Here is a 17,625-nt window from a genome sequence, read left to right as displayed (position 1 = left end):
CACAGAAGAGGAAGAGTCCTGTAACTTATTGCAATAACAAAATCCCTTTCCTTCCAGCTGATGTCCATCTACAGGAAAGACCTAAGCCAAAGTAAGCACGGAGAGCTGAAAGAAAATGTCACGCTGCACGTGGGTGCTACATGACATTATACATGGGACATGCAACGTTCTGTCTCCACCGAGGGCCTGTTTTTCTTTAGTTGTTGCGTCAGGTCAGTGAAATTATGTTCTGTGATTGCCTGTATAAGGCTAAAAAAAGACAAACAAACCAGGGCCTGTACATAGCCGTACAGAGCACGTGTCACCAAGGCACAAGGAGAGAGTGCCTATGACTGAGTGCATGTTTAGAAATATCCATTTAGGAATGCCACACACAAGTCTTTGCAGCAGCGATGTATGCAGGCGGCACGGGCAACTTTCACACGCACGGGCAACTCGGAGAATCATTTTTTGTGGTACCTTGTGGAGTCAGGGAAAGGTGGAGCTGGCAAGAGAGAAGGAAGCCTTTTGGGCCTGAAATTTGCACTAGCAACGAGCAGCTTGGTAGGTACTGTCGTGGGCATTGAAATCCGGTGAGAAGTCAAGCGGCCACGGGAAACTAACCTTGGAGCCGTGAGCACTGCTGGCCCATTTTTAACAGAGTACACGTGAACTACAGTGCATTTAGACGCTAAAAGCAGCATGCGCGCCGGCTCCTGTGATCCCATCGGATTTCAACGTCGACAACAGAACATCCAGTCGTTTGCATGCAACACTGGATCTCATACGAAGATGTATGTAGCGCCTTTGATTAGTGATGTTTAAATGTGAACAATGCCGTGTCAGGTCGATGGGAGAGAAATACAGGAAAGATGATCAGTGCCCGTGCACATTTAGCACACATTCATGCCACGTCTGCCCGAAACCAAAGCGTGAGCAATCTCATGGCATTTCCCACTTTCCTCGAAATTCAGGAACATGGAACAATGTACTATGGTCGATCCTGGACCATGAGAACTGACGTTGAGCACACTCGGGCATCCACAAGACTGTCACCTCAAAACTAGCTCGTCACATGCTCATTCTATAATCAACAGTAGAAAGAGTCGTAGTGACTTTCACGATACTTCAAAAGCAGTTTCATAGGAAAGATGGTTGCTCACCACACTCGAGCTGGCGCCTTTCAGCCGACTTGGCGCCACACCTAACTGAACCACGATTGTCATCCAGAGCCAACGAAAAAGTTCATCAAACCGTCCCCTTGGCAATCCTCTATTCCCTGAATTCGCCAGAACACTATCTTGGAGTGCTTCTTCATTGAAGTTGTGCCGAGTGAAAGGTTCGATGAACTTCTCCTTTGCTCTGGTTGTCAGTCGTGAGTCACTAAAGTGTCCAGTCAAGTCGGTGGAAAAGCAAGTGCTCCAGTGTGGACAGCAACAAACTTTCCTATAACCTTTTCACCCAGTCGCTAGTAGTAGACTCGCTACCACTCTGGTGAGGGGACTTGTGGATGACCGCGGGTCCTCAACGTCTGTTCTCACAGCCCATTTGGGACACTGGCGACTCACGCTGCTATCTTGTGTTCACGAGTTGTTTGCCACCCTTGAAACCGACCGTCTCTAAATTTCTATCCCTGGTGATTAGAATGCCTGGAGAGCACTGTAATAAGTACTTCAGGCTTACTCTCGATCAGCCTGCTCAAGCTCAAATGATGGGGAGGGGGGGGGGTGAATTAAAATGGACGCAGTGCACACCAGGTTGCGCATTTTATTAGGCTTGAGTGCAATTCGCTCTTACGCCCCAAGTGTAACTCATCCACTCTTCTGCGCTCCCCTCTATGTATTGCATTTCATGTATGGCTCACTCTGCGCAGAGAAGTTAAAGGATCGGATTTCACTCCGCCTGTTCATGTTCTGTCCCGCAACTTATACATTTGATACGACATACGTAGCTCATCATCCACATTTCCTTTGCGTCTCTGTTGCTTTTGTTTGATGTTCTTGTTGTTGTTCTTTTGATATTCTCTTTCCTTACGGAGTTGTTGTTGCTTTTTGCTACACTTTCTTGTTGCCTCCTAACCCTTACTTATAGTTATCGCCGTGGTTGGCTATCACCCATTCTCTTCACATTGGCCGGTGTTTCCACTGAGTCTTGAGATGGGTTAATAAAATTTAATATTATGGCAAAATGTATGCAGAAGTAGATCCCTAACCCAAATTGTTCGAGAATATAGTGGGTTTAGGTTTTTAGGACCCTCAAATCGGCCTATATCGCGCTTTTGAAAACCATTGGGTAAGAACAATAGATCGGTGATTGACGAATCATCTAAACAGTATTCACATAATGTATCCTAGACCGACGAAGAGAATTCACAGGAAACCTATCCCGTCGTAATCAGATCCAAATTAATTAAAGCATCGCATCGAAAGTCCTATCACAGGATTTACTCGACACCCAAGGAGTCTGAAAGCGAAATTGACAATAGGTTCCAAACATACAATCATGTTAAATGGGCCATAACATTACCGGTACACGCAATTTGAGCAAAGTACTGTCTTTTTGTGCAACGGTTGGCTGCCTGTCTTTTGCTCTTCTGCATTGAGATTGCTGCAGACATATCTGCTCCACTAAAGAGGCCTTAAAAAAGTTACAAGGAAGTTACATGTGTTTGCCAGGACGTTGAGCATTCAGACGTACCCATGTGCCGTTGCTACTAGGTGTTCATACATTGCACACAGCAACCTGTTTAGCATTGCAAAAAGTGATCTGTGAAGTATGTTCAACTCCGACATGTGTCTTTAGCCTAATGACGAGCACGTAACTCATTCATGATAGGAATGCTTCAGGGCCGTCAACAGAATGCAAACAGACGCGTCACACATTGCCATGACTCGTGCTATCCTATCCCCAAGACTTTTTGCATTTAATAAAAGAGCTAGGTAGCGACTTTAAATACACATGCTTGTTGATTGTACACTGATATTCGCTTGGAGGCTGGGCGTATGTTAGTCACGCGGAATAACGCTCCTTGATTAGCCTCGCGATGAATTTTGGCTGTTGTGCTAAAGCCCTGGTTGCTGTTTGATTGGTTTGCCTACGTGTCATGATCTCTGAGGATCACGTCCGACGTGTCTCCATTTAATGAAAACAGAAGAGGATGCTATGGCACGTGGAAGGCAATGAAAACTTGCACATGCTACCCAGAGACTCACGCCTAAGGCAAACTTAACTGGCAACCGCTGGTTCTTGGCCTCTAAGCGTAGTCATTCGTTACTTGTAATCCGAGGTCAAAATTAGTGTATACAAGTAGGAATACCAGGTGTAGCCAGATGATGGATTCGAAAACGTCGTAGTAGGTGTGTCACTAAGGTGCGCCGAAAATACTCAGTGCCAACGTCTCAATATGGCCCTTACCCTACAGAAATGCCTTAAAAGAGGGGAAATACGTCCTCAGGCGTCATGAGCGAAGAGAACCAGTGCATATAAAGCAGCGTTTTTGCGTGGAGTGGCAGGTCACGGCATAGCTGTAGTTCAACAGAACAGGATGGCCCAAGGCCAAGTACACGCAGCGAAGCATGCTGATTATTCTTGAAGATGTGTAAAAACAAACCCTCGAAACAGGTGCTTGACACCACCATTTGTCATGAGTGATGCCTCCGGGAGCTAGCTAGTCATGGATGAGTGCTTTGTATTCCAGTAGGAGGAAACGAGATCGTGCTATGCTGAACGCAGTTCGACTTACGCTAATTCACTTCCTTCAATTAGATTGATCACGGCTTCACCTAACGTCTGGTGCATGGCGAGTACTCTTTTCCAAAGATACACCACTTTCCCCGGGCACCTGTATCTAGTCATGCTCAACGTGCTGAGGCTTAGTTCGAGCAGCAATATACTGAGTAGTGTTGAAATCGGTTAAGTTCATATCTCCACCTCTTGGAACAATGAACCTGTAATTCATGTTCGCGCGACAGCCGTGAAAGGCTCAGTGGTAAAAGGCTCTTGTTCCTTGACCCAAGGTATTATTCACCGTGCAAGTGACATGGAGTAGTGAGGAAACACTTCGGTGAACGAGTAATCCCTGCTTTGCTCTCTGAGAAGGCCTAAGCAGCACGCCTGACATATTGTGCAAGATAATGGATAGAGGGCAGTCGGCTTGTGCACTTATTGCTCTGTTGTTGGTAGGCCGGTTTTCATCGACTTTTGGTGAGTGTGTATTTCGTTTTCCGTTTTCACTTGGTTTTGTAATCACCGTAACGAATGCTCTTAGAACAGATCCTTTCTTATCGAGTGTGGGAGAGGGGTATGCTTTCTAGGATCTTCGCAGCATGGCCTAACCGGTAATGCATCGGACTTTCAACATAGGTCCAATAGTGATGGAACAAGTGTTCTGTAGAGAGCGACACCGACAAGTGTTTCTTATTTCAAGAGAGTCATAAATGTCCTTATGTAGGTGGAAGTGGCCTCGACAAAACAATAAAGGTTTGTTTTTAGCAGTAACTGATTTTTGAGCCAAAGAACACAAATGAAATTCTATGAAACCGTGTCATAGTTAGGCAATTGCGTTACTCAAGAACATCACTTCCCAGCATGTACATAATAATGGGAAGGACGAGATCAAACTTCAAACTAAAAGACTCAGATGGTGAGCTAAGGAAAAAAATTGCAACATGAAAAATGTTGGCACAAGTTATATGATCGAGTCCACCAACCAAATCAGATTTTGAACAGTCAGACGTGCAAAATCTAGCACAAAACTGTAAACGGGGTACTGAGACTTTCCACCGCATGATTGTCAGCTTGAGCACTGCTCGATAGCGCTAACCAACGGCATTGCCAGTTTTGTGCTAGAGTGTGCACGTCTGACTGTTCAAAATCGGGGTTAGTTGGTGGGCTCGATCGCATAACTTGGGCCCACACTTTTCCATCAAACTAAAGGATCGAACTTTCACAAAATAGGAAAAGAAGAATGTTATCCAAGCTCGCAATCATTCCATTCAAGTCAAGACTTGATCTGAACATCATAAACAGGAGGTGAAATTGTCTTGTGATTTCTAGCCACTACGGATGTTCGTCTTGCTGGTGGTTTTAGTTCCCGTAGAGGTCGAGTGGAGGTTCGCTTGAGCAACGGCACATGGGGAACCGTATGCGACGATGCCTGGGACTTACTAGACGCAAACGTTGTCTGCCGCCAACTCGGGTAGGTAAATAGCGTTCCACATTCTTCCTTCCATTTGGCCTAAACGAAGACCAGCCAAACTTGCTTGTCGATGTCAACTTGGAAGGCTGATTATAATACTGATTTTCCGGTTTGCGTCTTTTGTTCAAACCAGTTAATAATACTCGTAGCCATGGCTGACAGTTTAATCCTATTTTAAGCTCGGAGTTGCACAGATGAGGCCTCATTGGCTGAAACTGTCTGGCTGTCTGCATCATTGAGTCACACATCTAGGTATAATTATGTTAACATACTTCTATACGAGAGAAATCTATAGACCCCCTAATAGAATGAAGATGGAGAGAAAACGAAGTATAAAATATGAAATTAAGTCCGGTAGGCGGGGGTCATGCATAATAATGTCTGGGCCATTCGGATACTTTTCCGAGATTTGGAATTTGCCAGTTTCTTCTTCTTTGAATCCATTTAGAAGTTCACTAGTCTTGGTGCATTGGCTGTTTGATACTGGCGATCCACCATTGCGGCACTAAAGTTGACACTGTTTTTCAAGACTGAAATGTACTCATGAGTAGATATCTTCGACAATGACATCCGCAAGATCCTTTCTACATCTGTCTTTGCACAAGGCTCAGTTAATAATTAAAAAAGCCGCTTCACTGCGCAATATTGGACGGTTTCGTCCATCGCCAATGATCTTTTTCCGTAATTCTCACTGTCAATCAGCACGGCTGTTTTGTGGCGGTCGGTCATGAGAGACCTCCAAATACGGCACTATACAGAGCAATCTCCTTTCGATGGCGCTTTATGGCCTTGCGACATTAACCTTGGTGCAGCGCCTCCAAGCATATTGCTCTTCATTTTGCCGGACGTGGCCTGTTGACGACTCCAATGGTTGGGGAAGAATACAATGTCGGAGAATCTAAACGAAAGTTGCCAAAATATGACTATTGCAGCAACTCGAAGAGGATTTTGCTTCTGGTAAAGCCTTGTAGGGTTGATAACGCGTCTCGTATTTTTCGACACCATGGTATGTGAATAGTCACTGGTCAACTTCTTGGGGGTTCTCAAATTGGGGAGACTGATGCAATTGCAAGTAATGTGCGGTTAGCAGTTGAAAAATGATTGCTGTTTATCTCCATAGGTTTTCAAAGGCAACAGCCGCTAACCTACACTACGGGACTGGTGACGGCCCTATCCTTTTGGACCAGCTGGATTGCACCGGGCAAGAAAGTGACTTGTTCCAATGCCAAGGAAACGCGGTGGGCGTGCATGACTGCTCACATGCCGAAGATGCTGGTGTTGATTGCGGTAAGCTGTAGAGAAGAATCGTTCTCGTGGATCTTAATGTATTGTGGATTGAATTTTTGTTGACAAAATTCATGGTCTGAATGGCTCACGTCCGTAGAAGTGTTCGTATAAAGTAAAGCAAAAGAACAAATCAAGTAGAATTTGCAGCTAATAGAATGTGCAGCTAATCACTCCTTTCTGTTATTTTGTCCCCCATTTCAGCCAACGGCGACGTTCGACTTGTGGGTGGGCCAAGTGAGATGAGAGGCCGCGTGGAAGTTCGCCGCTACGGGGTCTGGGGGACGGTTTGTGATGATTACTGGGACAAAAGTGACGGTAACGTGGTTTGTCGGCAACTCGGGTTAGTTATTCTGTGTCTGACGATTTTTTATAGTAAAGAAAAATGTAGGGCTGAGTCGGGTAGCATGTTCATCGGGTATCGGGTCCGGGTAGTTTTCCACGGGTAGCACGGGTACCCGATCGATTGGGTAATGTTCCCATAGCAAGACCACAATGCACACCGGACCCTTCCCTTACACACTGGGTAGACATGCGTGAATTATTTGCACACGCGCACTGTAGACCTCTCTCTCTACTCTTTCTACATCAGTACATGTCAACTGCGACTTCGGGTTTTCGGGTACGATTCGATACCCGTCTACCCGAGGTCCTCACGGGTAGCACGGGTATCCGACTACCCGTGCACACCACAAGTAAAAGGACGAAGAAACTACAAGTTACCCTATAATGTCCACTACCACGAGTTACTAAACAATCAGCTCTTGCGATAACATTGCACGACATTGACCGACGGTACTGACGTTCTACAACTAACTGGCTAACAGCTCTAGCACAACTTAGATGCGCACTCCAACAGCCTTCAAACTTGGAAGGTCCTAATTTGTAGGTTCTTGATCCTTTTTTCTTTGCTATAAACTTTTCCTTGGCTCTCCATCCGAGTCCATTTTTATGATTTTGTTCTATTTATATACTTATTGTTATACAGATCAAGCTGTATAGGTGAGTGAGTTTTCTTTTGCTCTCGTTCCGTGGGCATCGTGCAGGCGCAATGAAGGTTGCTTTTGTAGCGTTGGCACGCTGGGGACTTCAAAGCGTATAGCGTTTAGTGTATAGCATGTCCCCGTACTGTATCCCCATACGTTAGCGTATCCCCATACATTAGCGTACGGAGTCTGCCTTTGTATCAAAGCTGCTGCTCACGATTCTTTTATAGCCAGTTTATATTGTAAATTGAGAACCCCCGACACAAGCGTTTATCACAAAAGGTCATTTTTCTTTCTTACTGACCGGTTTCATCTTGTTAAAGAATCATCAGAGTGAAAGGAGAAAAGAAAAGAAAATACATGCTATTAGTAGGGCCAACTCACTTGGCCAAAACTAACTATGATACAAGTGGACCCATCAAAGCCGCTGGGAGCCCAAAGAGGCGCAGGGGTAGGGGTAATTGGATTGTGATCATGAAAGCATGCAAATGTGAAAGGTGCAGTGTCCAAATTTGGACACTGCCAAAACTTCCCGTGTACTGTATTATAACAAAATTTGTATACTATAGTCCCAACACGGCACCTTTCACATTTGCATGCTTTCATGATCACAATCCAATTACCCCTACCCCTGCGCCTCTTTGGGCTCCCAGCGGCTTTGATGGGTCCACTTGTATCATAGTTAGTTTTGGCCAAGTGAGTTGGCCCTACTGAGTACTAATAGCATGTATTGTCTTTTCTCCTTTCACTCTGATGATTCTTTAACAAGATGAAACCGGTCAGTAAGAAAGAAAAATGACCTTTTGTGATAAACGCTTGTGTCGGGGTTCTCAATTTACAATAATTAGGGCCCGCTCACACTGCGATCAAAACCAGCGTCCATGCGGCCATGCGGCCAAGTTGCATGGCAACGGCATGAACTTGACCAAAACGCCGCGGCCACGTTTCAAATCGTGACCGCGACCCCCGAAGGGGGGGGGGGGGGTGCCACGACTTGGCGGCAACATGATCGTAGACGTGAAGCGTATTTGTGTACAACCTGGCCTGAAGTATGTTCAATTTCTCAAATTCCGGTGTGTTGATTCATGAACATCGGCGGTTGTCGACATGTCGATGTCACCTCGACATTTGCACATTTTAAAAATTTTGTAGTTGTGGTCCTGCACGCACGCACCGCCATATATGCATTCTTTGCCCTTTTTGGACGATGTCGATTTTATTTTTGTAGTTGCTTCGTTGTGATCGGGTCAGTGACCAATTTCTACAGTGTACTCGTTCAATACGATGGCAGCTTGGTCTGGCTTTTCGGTTTCGGAAATTATCTTTCTCTACTTTTCTGCGATGATGGAATGCCATACCTCAAGACATTTCAGTTACATATCATCGGAAAATACAGTTCTCATCTCGGCAAACAGACGAAAGAAACCACTACCGGAATTTCCACTGCACTGGCACTTGCTCTGACCACGAGGTCAGGAAAGCGAAAGCGCTTGGATGTCAGCGGCAGTCCCTCAAGAGTCCAAACCTACCTGATTGTATGAATTATTTTCGTCGACTTCAAGAATACGAGCCACGAGGCACTTCCTTCAACATGCAACATGCGAAAAATTACATCCAAAACGGGCCACAACTTTATTAGGAAACGCATGGACTCTTTTGGATACGAACTGCAATTCGTAAAGTTTGTGTGACAATTTCACGTCTACGCGTGTACGAGGCCTAGTGTGAGCACGACTCCCACGTTTCTGCGTTTTGCTGACGCATGGACGCGTGCTCATGGTTGCAGTGTGAGCGCGCCCTAAGTTAATTTAGTTGCCAATCAGTTAATTTCGTTGCCAGTACATTTCAATTGCCAGTTACAGTGTGTTCACTGAGACCCTTGTATTTTTGCCTCCGAGAGACTGCGGCCCGCTACAAATTGGTGGCAGCGGTAAATTCATTTTGTTTCATTCTATACCCAACTGTATATATGGGACCAGGCAGGCACAGTGGGTTGGTCAAAGACCATGATTGAGATACGAGAGGTACCTGGTTCAAGTCCTGCCTGGAAGCGGTTTTTCCAGCCGTGCTGCTACCCACAGTCAACTGGGAACTTGTGGCCAGGCACAAGGGGTACATGGATGCAGCTAATGGGGTCGTTCTCGGCACTTGTGCCAGTGGTTGTGAGACTTATCCACTCACCCCCACCGTTAGGCGCTGCATCTGCCGCTAGGATTTACCGGGTGTTAGCGGCCGTCGTGAGTTCCCTTCGGGAACGGACACGATAATTTACTTTTTTTTTATTTTATTTTTTTATACCTAACTGTGTTACTTTACACGTTTCTCGGACCCCCATGGCTCAACCCGCTATAGCTCCGTGCGACGAATCAAGATGAGAATCATGTTTCTTGCCTTCCTGGGCTTGGCCCTGGTAATTAGCCTGCAGCACAGTCAGGGTGCTAGCGTGGATCACCCTTCTCTCCGCACCGCACTCACTGGAGACTCCGATGGCGATTCCAAGCGACCCGCTATCTACATGTATACTACCGGTAGTAATGGCGAAGCTGATGAGGACGACAACATGCAGGCTGCTGACCAAGACAAGGAGGGTATTGTTGTTGTGTTTATTTTAATTCGCAAACCAAACGGGCAGATCTGCCCAATGAAAAGGTGGCGAATGCAGATAGAAAGCAGTAATAAATGAAATTGGGGACTGATGTAATTAGGATAGAGGTGGAGAAAAACTAAGCCAGCTGATCATCAAACAGGACGTCTGGTACTCTAGGTACTAAGGCCAGTAAGTGTGTGCGGGATCATGCTGGCGCGGAACTGGCGGAGCGTGGAGATGGCACGTATATCGCTGGGCAATGTGTTCCACAGCTGGGCGCCCCGGAACGCGAGGCAACCCTTGCCGAACCTGGTGGAAACTGGCGGTTGGCGCAGACCCATGGTGGAGTGCAACCTAGTTGGGCCAGCTGCCGAAGGAACTAGGAGGGCTTGCAGTTCAGAACTTGCGTGCTCATTCCGAGACCTCCAGACTAGAACGGTGAACTTCTGCCTGAATATCTCGGATACTCTGTAGGTGTCCAATTGCAGCAGGAGGGTACGCGCGGAGGTGTGATGCGAGAGTCCGAAAACCGCCCTTGCCGCCCGATTCTGCATGACTTGTAGCCGATCCAATTGGCTGGCAGTAAGAAGCGGGGAAAACGCATTGGATCCGTACATCAGGTCAGACATGATGATCGCTTTAAAGTAGAGAACTCGGCTCTGATGAGTCAAGCAGCGACGCAACCTCCATAGTGCTCCGATCCTCTGGGCCAGTCGAGCGGTGCAGCGATCAACATGGGGCGTCCATGACAGATCCGAGTCGAGGAGCACTCCAAGATACCTGGCCGCAGTAACGACAGGAATCGGCGTTTCATGACAGTTTACATTGATCGTATGCTGGGGCTGCTGAGGCTGCCTGTTGGGGTATACAGGGATCACGTGGCTCTTGGCTGCATTCAAAATGAGACCACGGGTCTGCAACCAGTCAGCAAGTGCAGAAACCGAGGCCGATAGCGTAGCAGATACCGTGTCCAGGGATGTGCTGCTGCTGATCAGCGCAATGTCATCGGCAAATTGAACTGATGAAGACTGGTTAGCTATGGTTGGAACTTCGCGGGTGTAGATACTGAAAAGGATCGGTCCTAGAACAGAACCTTGTGGCACGCCACAGGATGGTGCAGAAATGGCACTCTGATCCCGTCCAATACAGATACGCTGAGTACGGCCCGACAGATAGGCGGAAAACCACTTTAGGGCTGTCCCTGTTATGCCGATATCGAATAGGTCCTGGAGTAGCCGTTCATGACGAACCTTGTCGAATGCCTTTGACATATCTAGAAGGCATATGCCAGTACACAAACGCTTGTCCCGTGCACTAAGAATACGATTTAGCATAAGTACCAGGGCATCCTCCGTTGAGTGGCCTGCGCGGAATGCAAACTGAGTCGTGGGGAGGGTACCAGATATGTCCAGAAACTGGGCTAGCTTCTTTTGTACGACTTTCTCCAAGAGTTTTGATAATATGGGAAGTAGGGACACTGGACGGAAGTTAGTGGGAATAGACGGGTCCCCGGCTTTGAACAGCGGGATAACGTGTGCGAGTTTGAAGGCTGTGGGGACAGTGCCATTGACAAGCGAGGCATTAAACAACGTGGCCACGGACGCAGCTAGGATATCGGCACAGCACTTCAGAAGGTGACCAGGTATCCCGTCGCTTCCTGTTGCTTTGGCAGGATTGATTTGTCGGAGAAGCCGTTCTACTTCGCCAAAAGACACTTGGGGCAATTCTGACATTGCAGTCTGAGGCTGTGGACCTTGCGGTAGCGGGATGCTGTGAGGACGGGCATTGTCTGTTACTACTGCCTGGAAGACTGACGAAACTTCTTCAATGGGGCAAGTAGGCTCCACACGTACTCTCTTCCTGTTCGTAACGGAGTTTATGACGTTCCAGAGCTTACGCGAGTTCTGACTGGACGCGGCACATTGCGCTCGGAAGAAATCATTGCGCTTTCGGCGATAGGCATTTCTGGCGCTTGAGCGTGCTTGCTTGAACTGTACGTGAAGATTCTGGTTCCCTTATCGCGTAGCCACCGTCGGTGTAGCTGGTTTTTACGTTGGTTGAGCTTGTGGAGCTCTCTGTCGGACCAGGGCGGATGGGATTTGCGGTTGGAGGATACATAGCGGATGGGTGCATGCTTGTCCACGACAGCCAAGAACTTGGTATGCCACGACGCCCACATGGTGTCCACATCCCGCGTGTTAGTAAAATCATCCAGCCCTGCGGAGCTGACATCCCGACGAAATTCACAGAGGTTCACCGACCGAGTATTTCTCTGAGCTCGGACCCGCTCTACTGCCTGAGGTGACACGCTGCGAGAAACCTGAAGGTGCAGGTTAGCCTCAATCCCAAAGTGGTCGCTAATGGTCAAAGGCAGGATGTGGCACTCACTGATGTCTTGACTAGCTGAAAGAATGAGATCGATAGTTGTACCTGATGGGCACGCCGGTGAGATACGAGTCGGAGCATGAACGTGATTAGTGAGGCCGTAGCAGTTGCAAAGTTCGAGAAATTTCCGGGCGATAGGACAAGGTGGGTAGGGGGTTGAAACATTAACGTTAAAATCGCCAATGACTGTGATGCTTGGGTTGTCCACGAAAGCCCTGTGCAGCTGCTCTTCAAAATTCTGCCAGTACAAGATGGGCTCGTCAGGTGGCCGGTAAAAGCACCCAACTAGTTGTCGCCTTCGTCGCCCTTTGACTTCGATCCAGGACGATTCAATGTTAGCGTCGGAAAGCTCTGGGCGCGGTTTTACCTGGAGTCCGGAACGGAAATAAAAGCATACACCGCCACCTGTGCGTACTGGACGATCGTGCCGTATCACACAGTAACCTGGTATATCAATATCACTGTCTGACGTTGTGCTGTCAAGCCAGGTTTCTGCGACGCCAAATATGTCGAAGTTGTATTGCTGTAGGATATCGGCGACCTCAGCTACTTTGTTTCGAAGACTACAAACATTCAAAAAGCCCAGTCTTATGAAGGACTGTGTCAGTGGGGTAAGGCGGTGAGCAGGGGCAGAACGGTTATTCTGGGTACAAGAGCCATGAGCACTGGGACCTGGGATGCCAGCGCCAGCCCCAGGGGAGAGATGTTGACTGTGTACACTACTAGTAGTTAACTTGGAGGGGGAAAAGCTGGGTGCTAAGGGATTAAGAGACGCCATTAACATTTAAAAAAGATACAGCTAAAGAAATTGTGTTCTGATGATCTATCATTACTAGGGAAAAAGGGATCAGCATGGGGATTAAGAGCAAGTGCAGTAAGTATTAACCGTAATTACCTTCATTGCACTAGTAGCTTCCTCTGCGGGCAGCTTCAACTCTCTCTGACAGCTTCTTGCGCTCACGGTTTGAACACTCCTTAGCCCACGCAATTTGCGGGTCGTTCAAGGCAGAGGCAGGTGGCTCAGTGCGCCCTGATAGGACAGTGGCGGAGAAGGTGTGTTTGCCTGCTGCCAGTCTGAAGCCATCGTCATCAGGAGAGGGGGCTGTCCCGCTGCTCTTTTCGTTGTCTCCAGGTTGGCTGAAAGCCGGCACATGGTTACTGGTATCAGTTGTGCCAGTGCTGGTCCCATTGGCTAAAAGTGCCTGGCGATAGCTGTTGACTGAGGCAGTGTTCAGCCCTGTGTTGCTAGCTGCACCTGTCTCCACACTGACGACAGCTGGCTCTACAGCGGCTTCTGCGGGCTGGGTAGTCACCGTACCCGTATCAGTGGCTGTACTGACGCTGGGAGGGTTTGTACTCGTACCGGTTGTGTTGCGGTGCTGTGCTTGTGGAAGCTGGGAAGCTGTAGACTGTGCCCCACGGTTGGGACATGCTTTAGCCTCGTGGCCACTGTTGTTGCAGCGCCAACATGTTTGCTGTCGGCCGCGGTGCCATACTCGCAGTTTCAACTGACCTACGGTAACCGTAGATGGAACTGGTGATCGGAGGACCAGGCTGAGAACACGGGTGCCAGTGCTTATTTCCAATCCCTCAAACAATACTTTTTTCTGTTGAGGCGACCCAACAATTCGGCCGAATTGGCCCAGCGCAGCACACAATTTACTGTTTTGAAGCCCAACAGGGCACCCAAACACATGCAGATGGGTTAAGTCCACCCCGGAAATCTCGCAGAGCACCTGCTTACCGGAAATCCGGATTCCTGCGTCCAGTATCTTTTCCCGCTCAGCAGAACTCTTCACTGTAACAACGCAATGACCAGGCTTGCCCTGAAGGTCCACCTGGCAGACCTGACATATATCTACCTTACTCTGCTTGAGCGCCTTGGCGTAAAACAAGTGGTCTGCAGACCAGTCCTTCTCAATCCTAAAAGAAAAGGAGGCCGGAGCAGGAGCTCCAAAACTGCCAACCGTCTCCATCGTACACATTTAGAAAAAAAAAAAAAAAATTCCCCAAGACCAGCAGCGTTTGATTTTTGCCGGCACGCAGTTGGCAGACGGCCGAACCCTGAGTGACTACAACGTTCAGCAGGAGTCCACTATTCACTTGGTACTTCGTCTCCGTGGTGGGATGCAGATTTTCGTCAACACTCTTCCTGGCTAGACCATCACCCTTTACGTCGCGCAAAGCGATGCTATCGACAATGTGAAGACCATGATTCAAGACGAGGAGGGAGGTCATTTGTCTGACGCCGAGCTAGCCGCTCTGAGTGACCGGCTCAACCAAGATGAAGATAAAACCTGGCTCGCCCTCCGCCATAGCTCCAGCCGCCGCCGTGGTTACTAACGCTGATTGGCTGATATGGCATTTTCTTTCCTGTCTTCCTTCAGTCGCCCTGTTCTCTTCAGTCTTCCTTTATGCGAGTGTGTGAATCCAGTTTAGTTTAGTAGGCGTCTGATCATGGTGAGCCACGGTTTACCCAGCTAACGTGGGATAATGTGTGTGACAACGCCCCTTATAGTTTTAGTGTATTCAGTTTGGTTTTTGAACTGCGATTTTCCTGGCGGGTTGTGCCAGCGTTGTGCAGCAAGAGTGCTGTGGTTTTTCAGGTCCTATTCGGAGGACAGTTCTTTCCCCTTTTGACCCCGTGAGATCGTGTGAACCTGGTGTGCTTCTACTTTATGATTTGTTTATCAGTTCATTCTTCCCTCTATTCCAAACGTTATCATTTCCGATATTATTTGCCATACTCCGGTTGACGCTCTCCCAGCAATTCGCGATCTACTATAATGTTCACGACTCCATACCTGTATTATATTATGCAAGTCAACCATTCTGCCTATCTCTTATCGTCGAGTTTATTCCGACGCGACCATGCATGCCGCCAGTTTTTTCTAAATAGCAGCCAGTTGTTGATGTCCAGCTATCACTTATATGTAACGTTAGTATTCGAATCACGAGGACGTGATTGTATTTGAGAGGGGAGGTGTAGCGTTGGCACGCTGGGGACTTCAAAGCGTATAGCGTTTAGTGTATAGCATATCCCCGTACTGTATCCCCATACGTTAGCGTATCCCCGTACATTAGCGTACGGAGTCTGCCTTTGTATCAAACCTGCTGCTCACGATTCTTTTATAGCCAGTTAGTTAATTTAGTGGCCAATCAGTTAATTTCGTTGCCAGTACATTTCAATTGCCAGTTACAGTGTGTTCACTGAGACCCTTGTATTTTTGCCTCCGAGAGACTGCGACCCGCTACACTTTCACATGAAAATGCAGTGAAACTCTGCAGTGAAATGAGCTTTAATCAATGCAAACATTGAATGGATCCACGCCCCCACTCATAGTCAGGCCAAGAATGCAGTAAATTCATTGGAAACTGGCGCCCCAACATTTTGTGCTTTGTAGTTGTAGATCTAACGCCTTCTCTTCCTCCCTCAAGGTTTCGCAGCTTGATCGCCTACAGGTCCTGCAGAACCGAGCGGCGAGAGCGGTATACGGTTTGCCGCCTCACACCTCGGCTCAGCCTCTGCTCGAACGGATGTCCCTGTACAGAGTTCGCGAGTGCTACGCCCAAAAGCGGCTCGTCCTGGTGTGGCGCTGTGTCAATGGGAAAGCCAGCAGTGTCCTCCAGGACCTATTCTCACCATCAGCTGGCAGCACCACCCGGCACCAGGTTTCCAGGGGCCTCACTGTCCCCTCGGCACAGTCAGAAGCCGGCAGATCTCGCCTGGCCTTTCAGGCAGCCTTGGCCTGGAACGCTCTCCCAAGGAGTGTAAGGGAGATCAAGGCTGCCCAGCAATTTAAGCTTGCCTCCATCCCCTACACCTTGCAATGAATGCTCTGTCTGACTTTTCCCGCCCACACACCACGTCATTTACTCTTCTCTTCGTGCTTGTGCGCTTATGAACTCTTTGTGTTCCCTCTGTTGACGCTTCAAAATCGCTCTATTGACACTGCAAAATCGCTCTGTTGACGCTTCAAAATTGCTTATCATCTCCCTCCCTCCCCCTCTCTCTATCTCTCTCTCTCTCTCTCTCTCTCTCTCTCTCTCTCTCTCTCTCTCTCTCTCTCTCTCTCTCTCTCTCTCTCTCTCTCTCTCTCTCTCTCCCCGTAGCTCTCTCCCTTTTGAAATTCGCTTCCATAGAATTGGGCACCAGTGCTCGTTTGGCCTTGCGAAGCAAAATAAAAATCAACAACAACAACAACAGATACATGTATCGCTCTGTTGACGCTGCAAAATTGCTTATCATCTCCCTCCCTCCCCCCTCTCTCTATTTCTCTCTCTCTCTCTCTCTCTCTCTCCCCGTAGCTCTCTCCCTTTTGAAATTCGCTTCCATAGAATTGGGCACCAGTGCCCGTTTGGCCTTGCGAAGCAAAATAAAAATCAACAACAACAACAACAGATACATGTATCGTGAAAACAACTGTACATCTGGAATTGTGTGTAGCCCCTTCCCAAAGATGCCATAACATTTCGCGACTTATGGGCCATTCACACAACGCCCAAAACGTGGCGAACGTGACGTTTTCGTCCGGATAGCCATGACAACATGGAGTTTAGCGGGAAAATCGTACCCCTGATACGAAAACGTAGATCACGTATCCAGACCCCCGTACCGAGTTTCGTTCTGTCGTTCCCAGCAGTTTGTGTCCAAAAGAAGCTGTACACACAGCTGTACGAGCAGCGTGCGCGTGCCTGTGTGAATGCACCCGCATGAAAACGACGTCTGCCAGTACGTCGTATTCCCAAACGTGACGCATATTGCAACGTAGTATGAATAGCCCATTATGATGTATCTATTATTGCACGATTAAAGAGGTCAATATATGAAATATAGAACGAGTAAAAGACCGAGGTCCCCCGAGGTCTTTTACGAGGTCTATATTTCATATATTGACTGATTATGAGGGCAATAATAGATTTATCACGACATAGCATACCTAAAACTGTTTTTGCTTTGCTATAGGAAGAAAGGAATACTATTGTAATAGTATAATAGTATGTACATATGCCGTTTACATTGGACATTACTTCTGTGTAAACCGAAGTTTTCAGTTGTCTCTTGTAGTATGTTCCCCAAGTTCTTTGACTCAGAATCTGACAGTTTGGGTTCAAATCCCAGCATTTGGCTTCAGATTTCTCTTCTTTCAGTTCTGATTTTTTTCTAAGTTGAGGAAAAAGTTCTAAGTCCTCGGGCTAAGTGGTCA

At 47.7% G+C, this 17,625-nt stretch overlaps 1 protein-coding gene across 1 annotated transcript in view; it reads left to right on the top strand.

The window, feature by feature from the left end:
* The first annotated feature begins 3,873 nt into the window (after window positions 1–3,873).
* The window catches only part of LOC135824322 (deleted in malignant brain tumors 1 protein-like), a 29,396-nt gene continuing 15,644 nt past the window's right edge, over window positions 3,874–17,625 (top strand). The window contains exons 1-4 of the mRNA XM_065337055.1: window positions 3,874–4,182; window positions 5,035–5,176; window positions 6,297–6,463; window positions 6,665–6,803. Of these exons, the coding sequence (XP_065193127.1) occupies window positions 4,113–4,182; window positions 5,035–5,176; window positions 6,297–6,463; window positions 6,665–6,803 (518 nt within the window). The 5' untranslated portion in view covers window positions 3,874–4,112. The remainder of the gene's footprint in view (window positions 4,183–5,034; window positions 5,177–6,296; window positions 6,464–6,664; window positions 6,804–17,625) is intronic.

Source organism: Sycon ciliatum, chromosome 9 (assembly GCF_964019385.1).
Source record: "Sycon ciliatum chromosome 9, ocSycCili1.1, whole genome shotgun sequence".
Classification (NCBI taxonomy): Eukaryota; Metazoa; Porifera; class Calcarea; order Leucosolenida; family Sycettidae; genus Sycon; species Sycon ciliatum.
The sequence above is the reverse complement of the archived record's forward strand: the minus strand, read 5'-3'. Positions and strand labels throughout refer to the sequence as shown.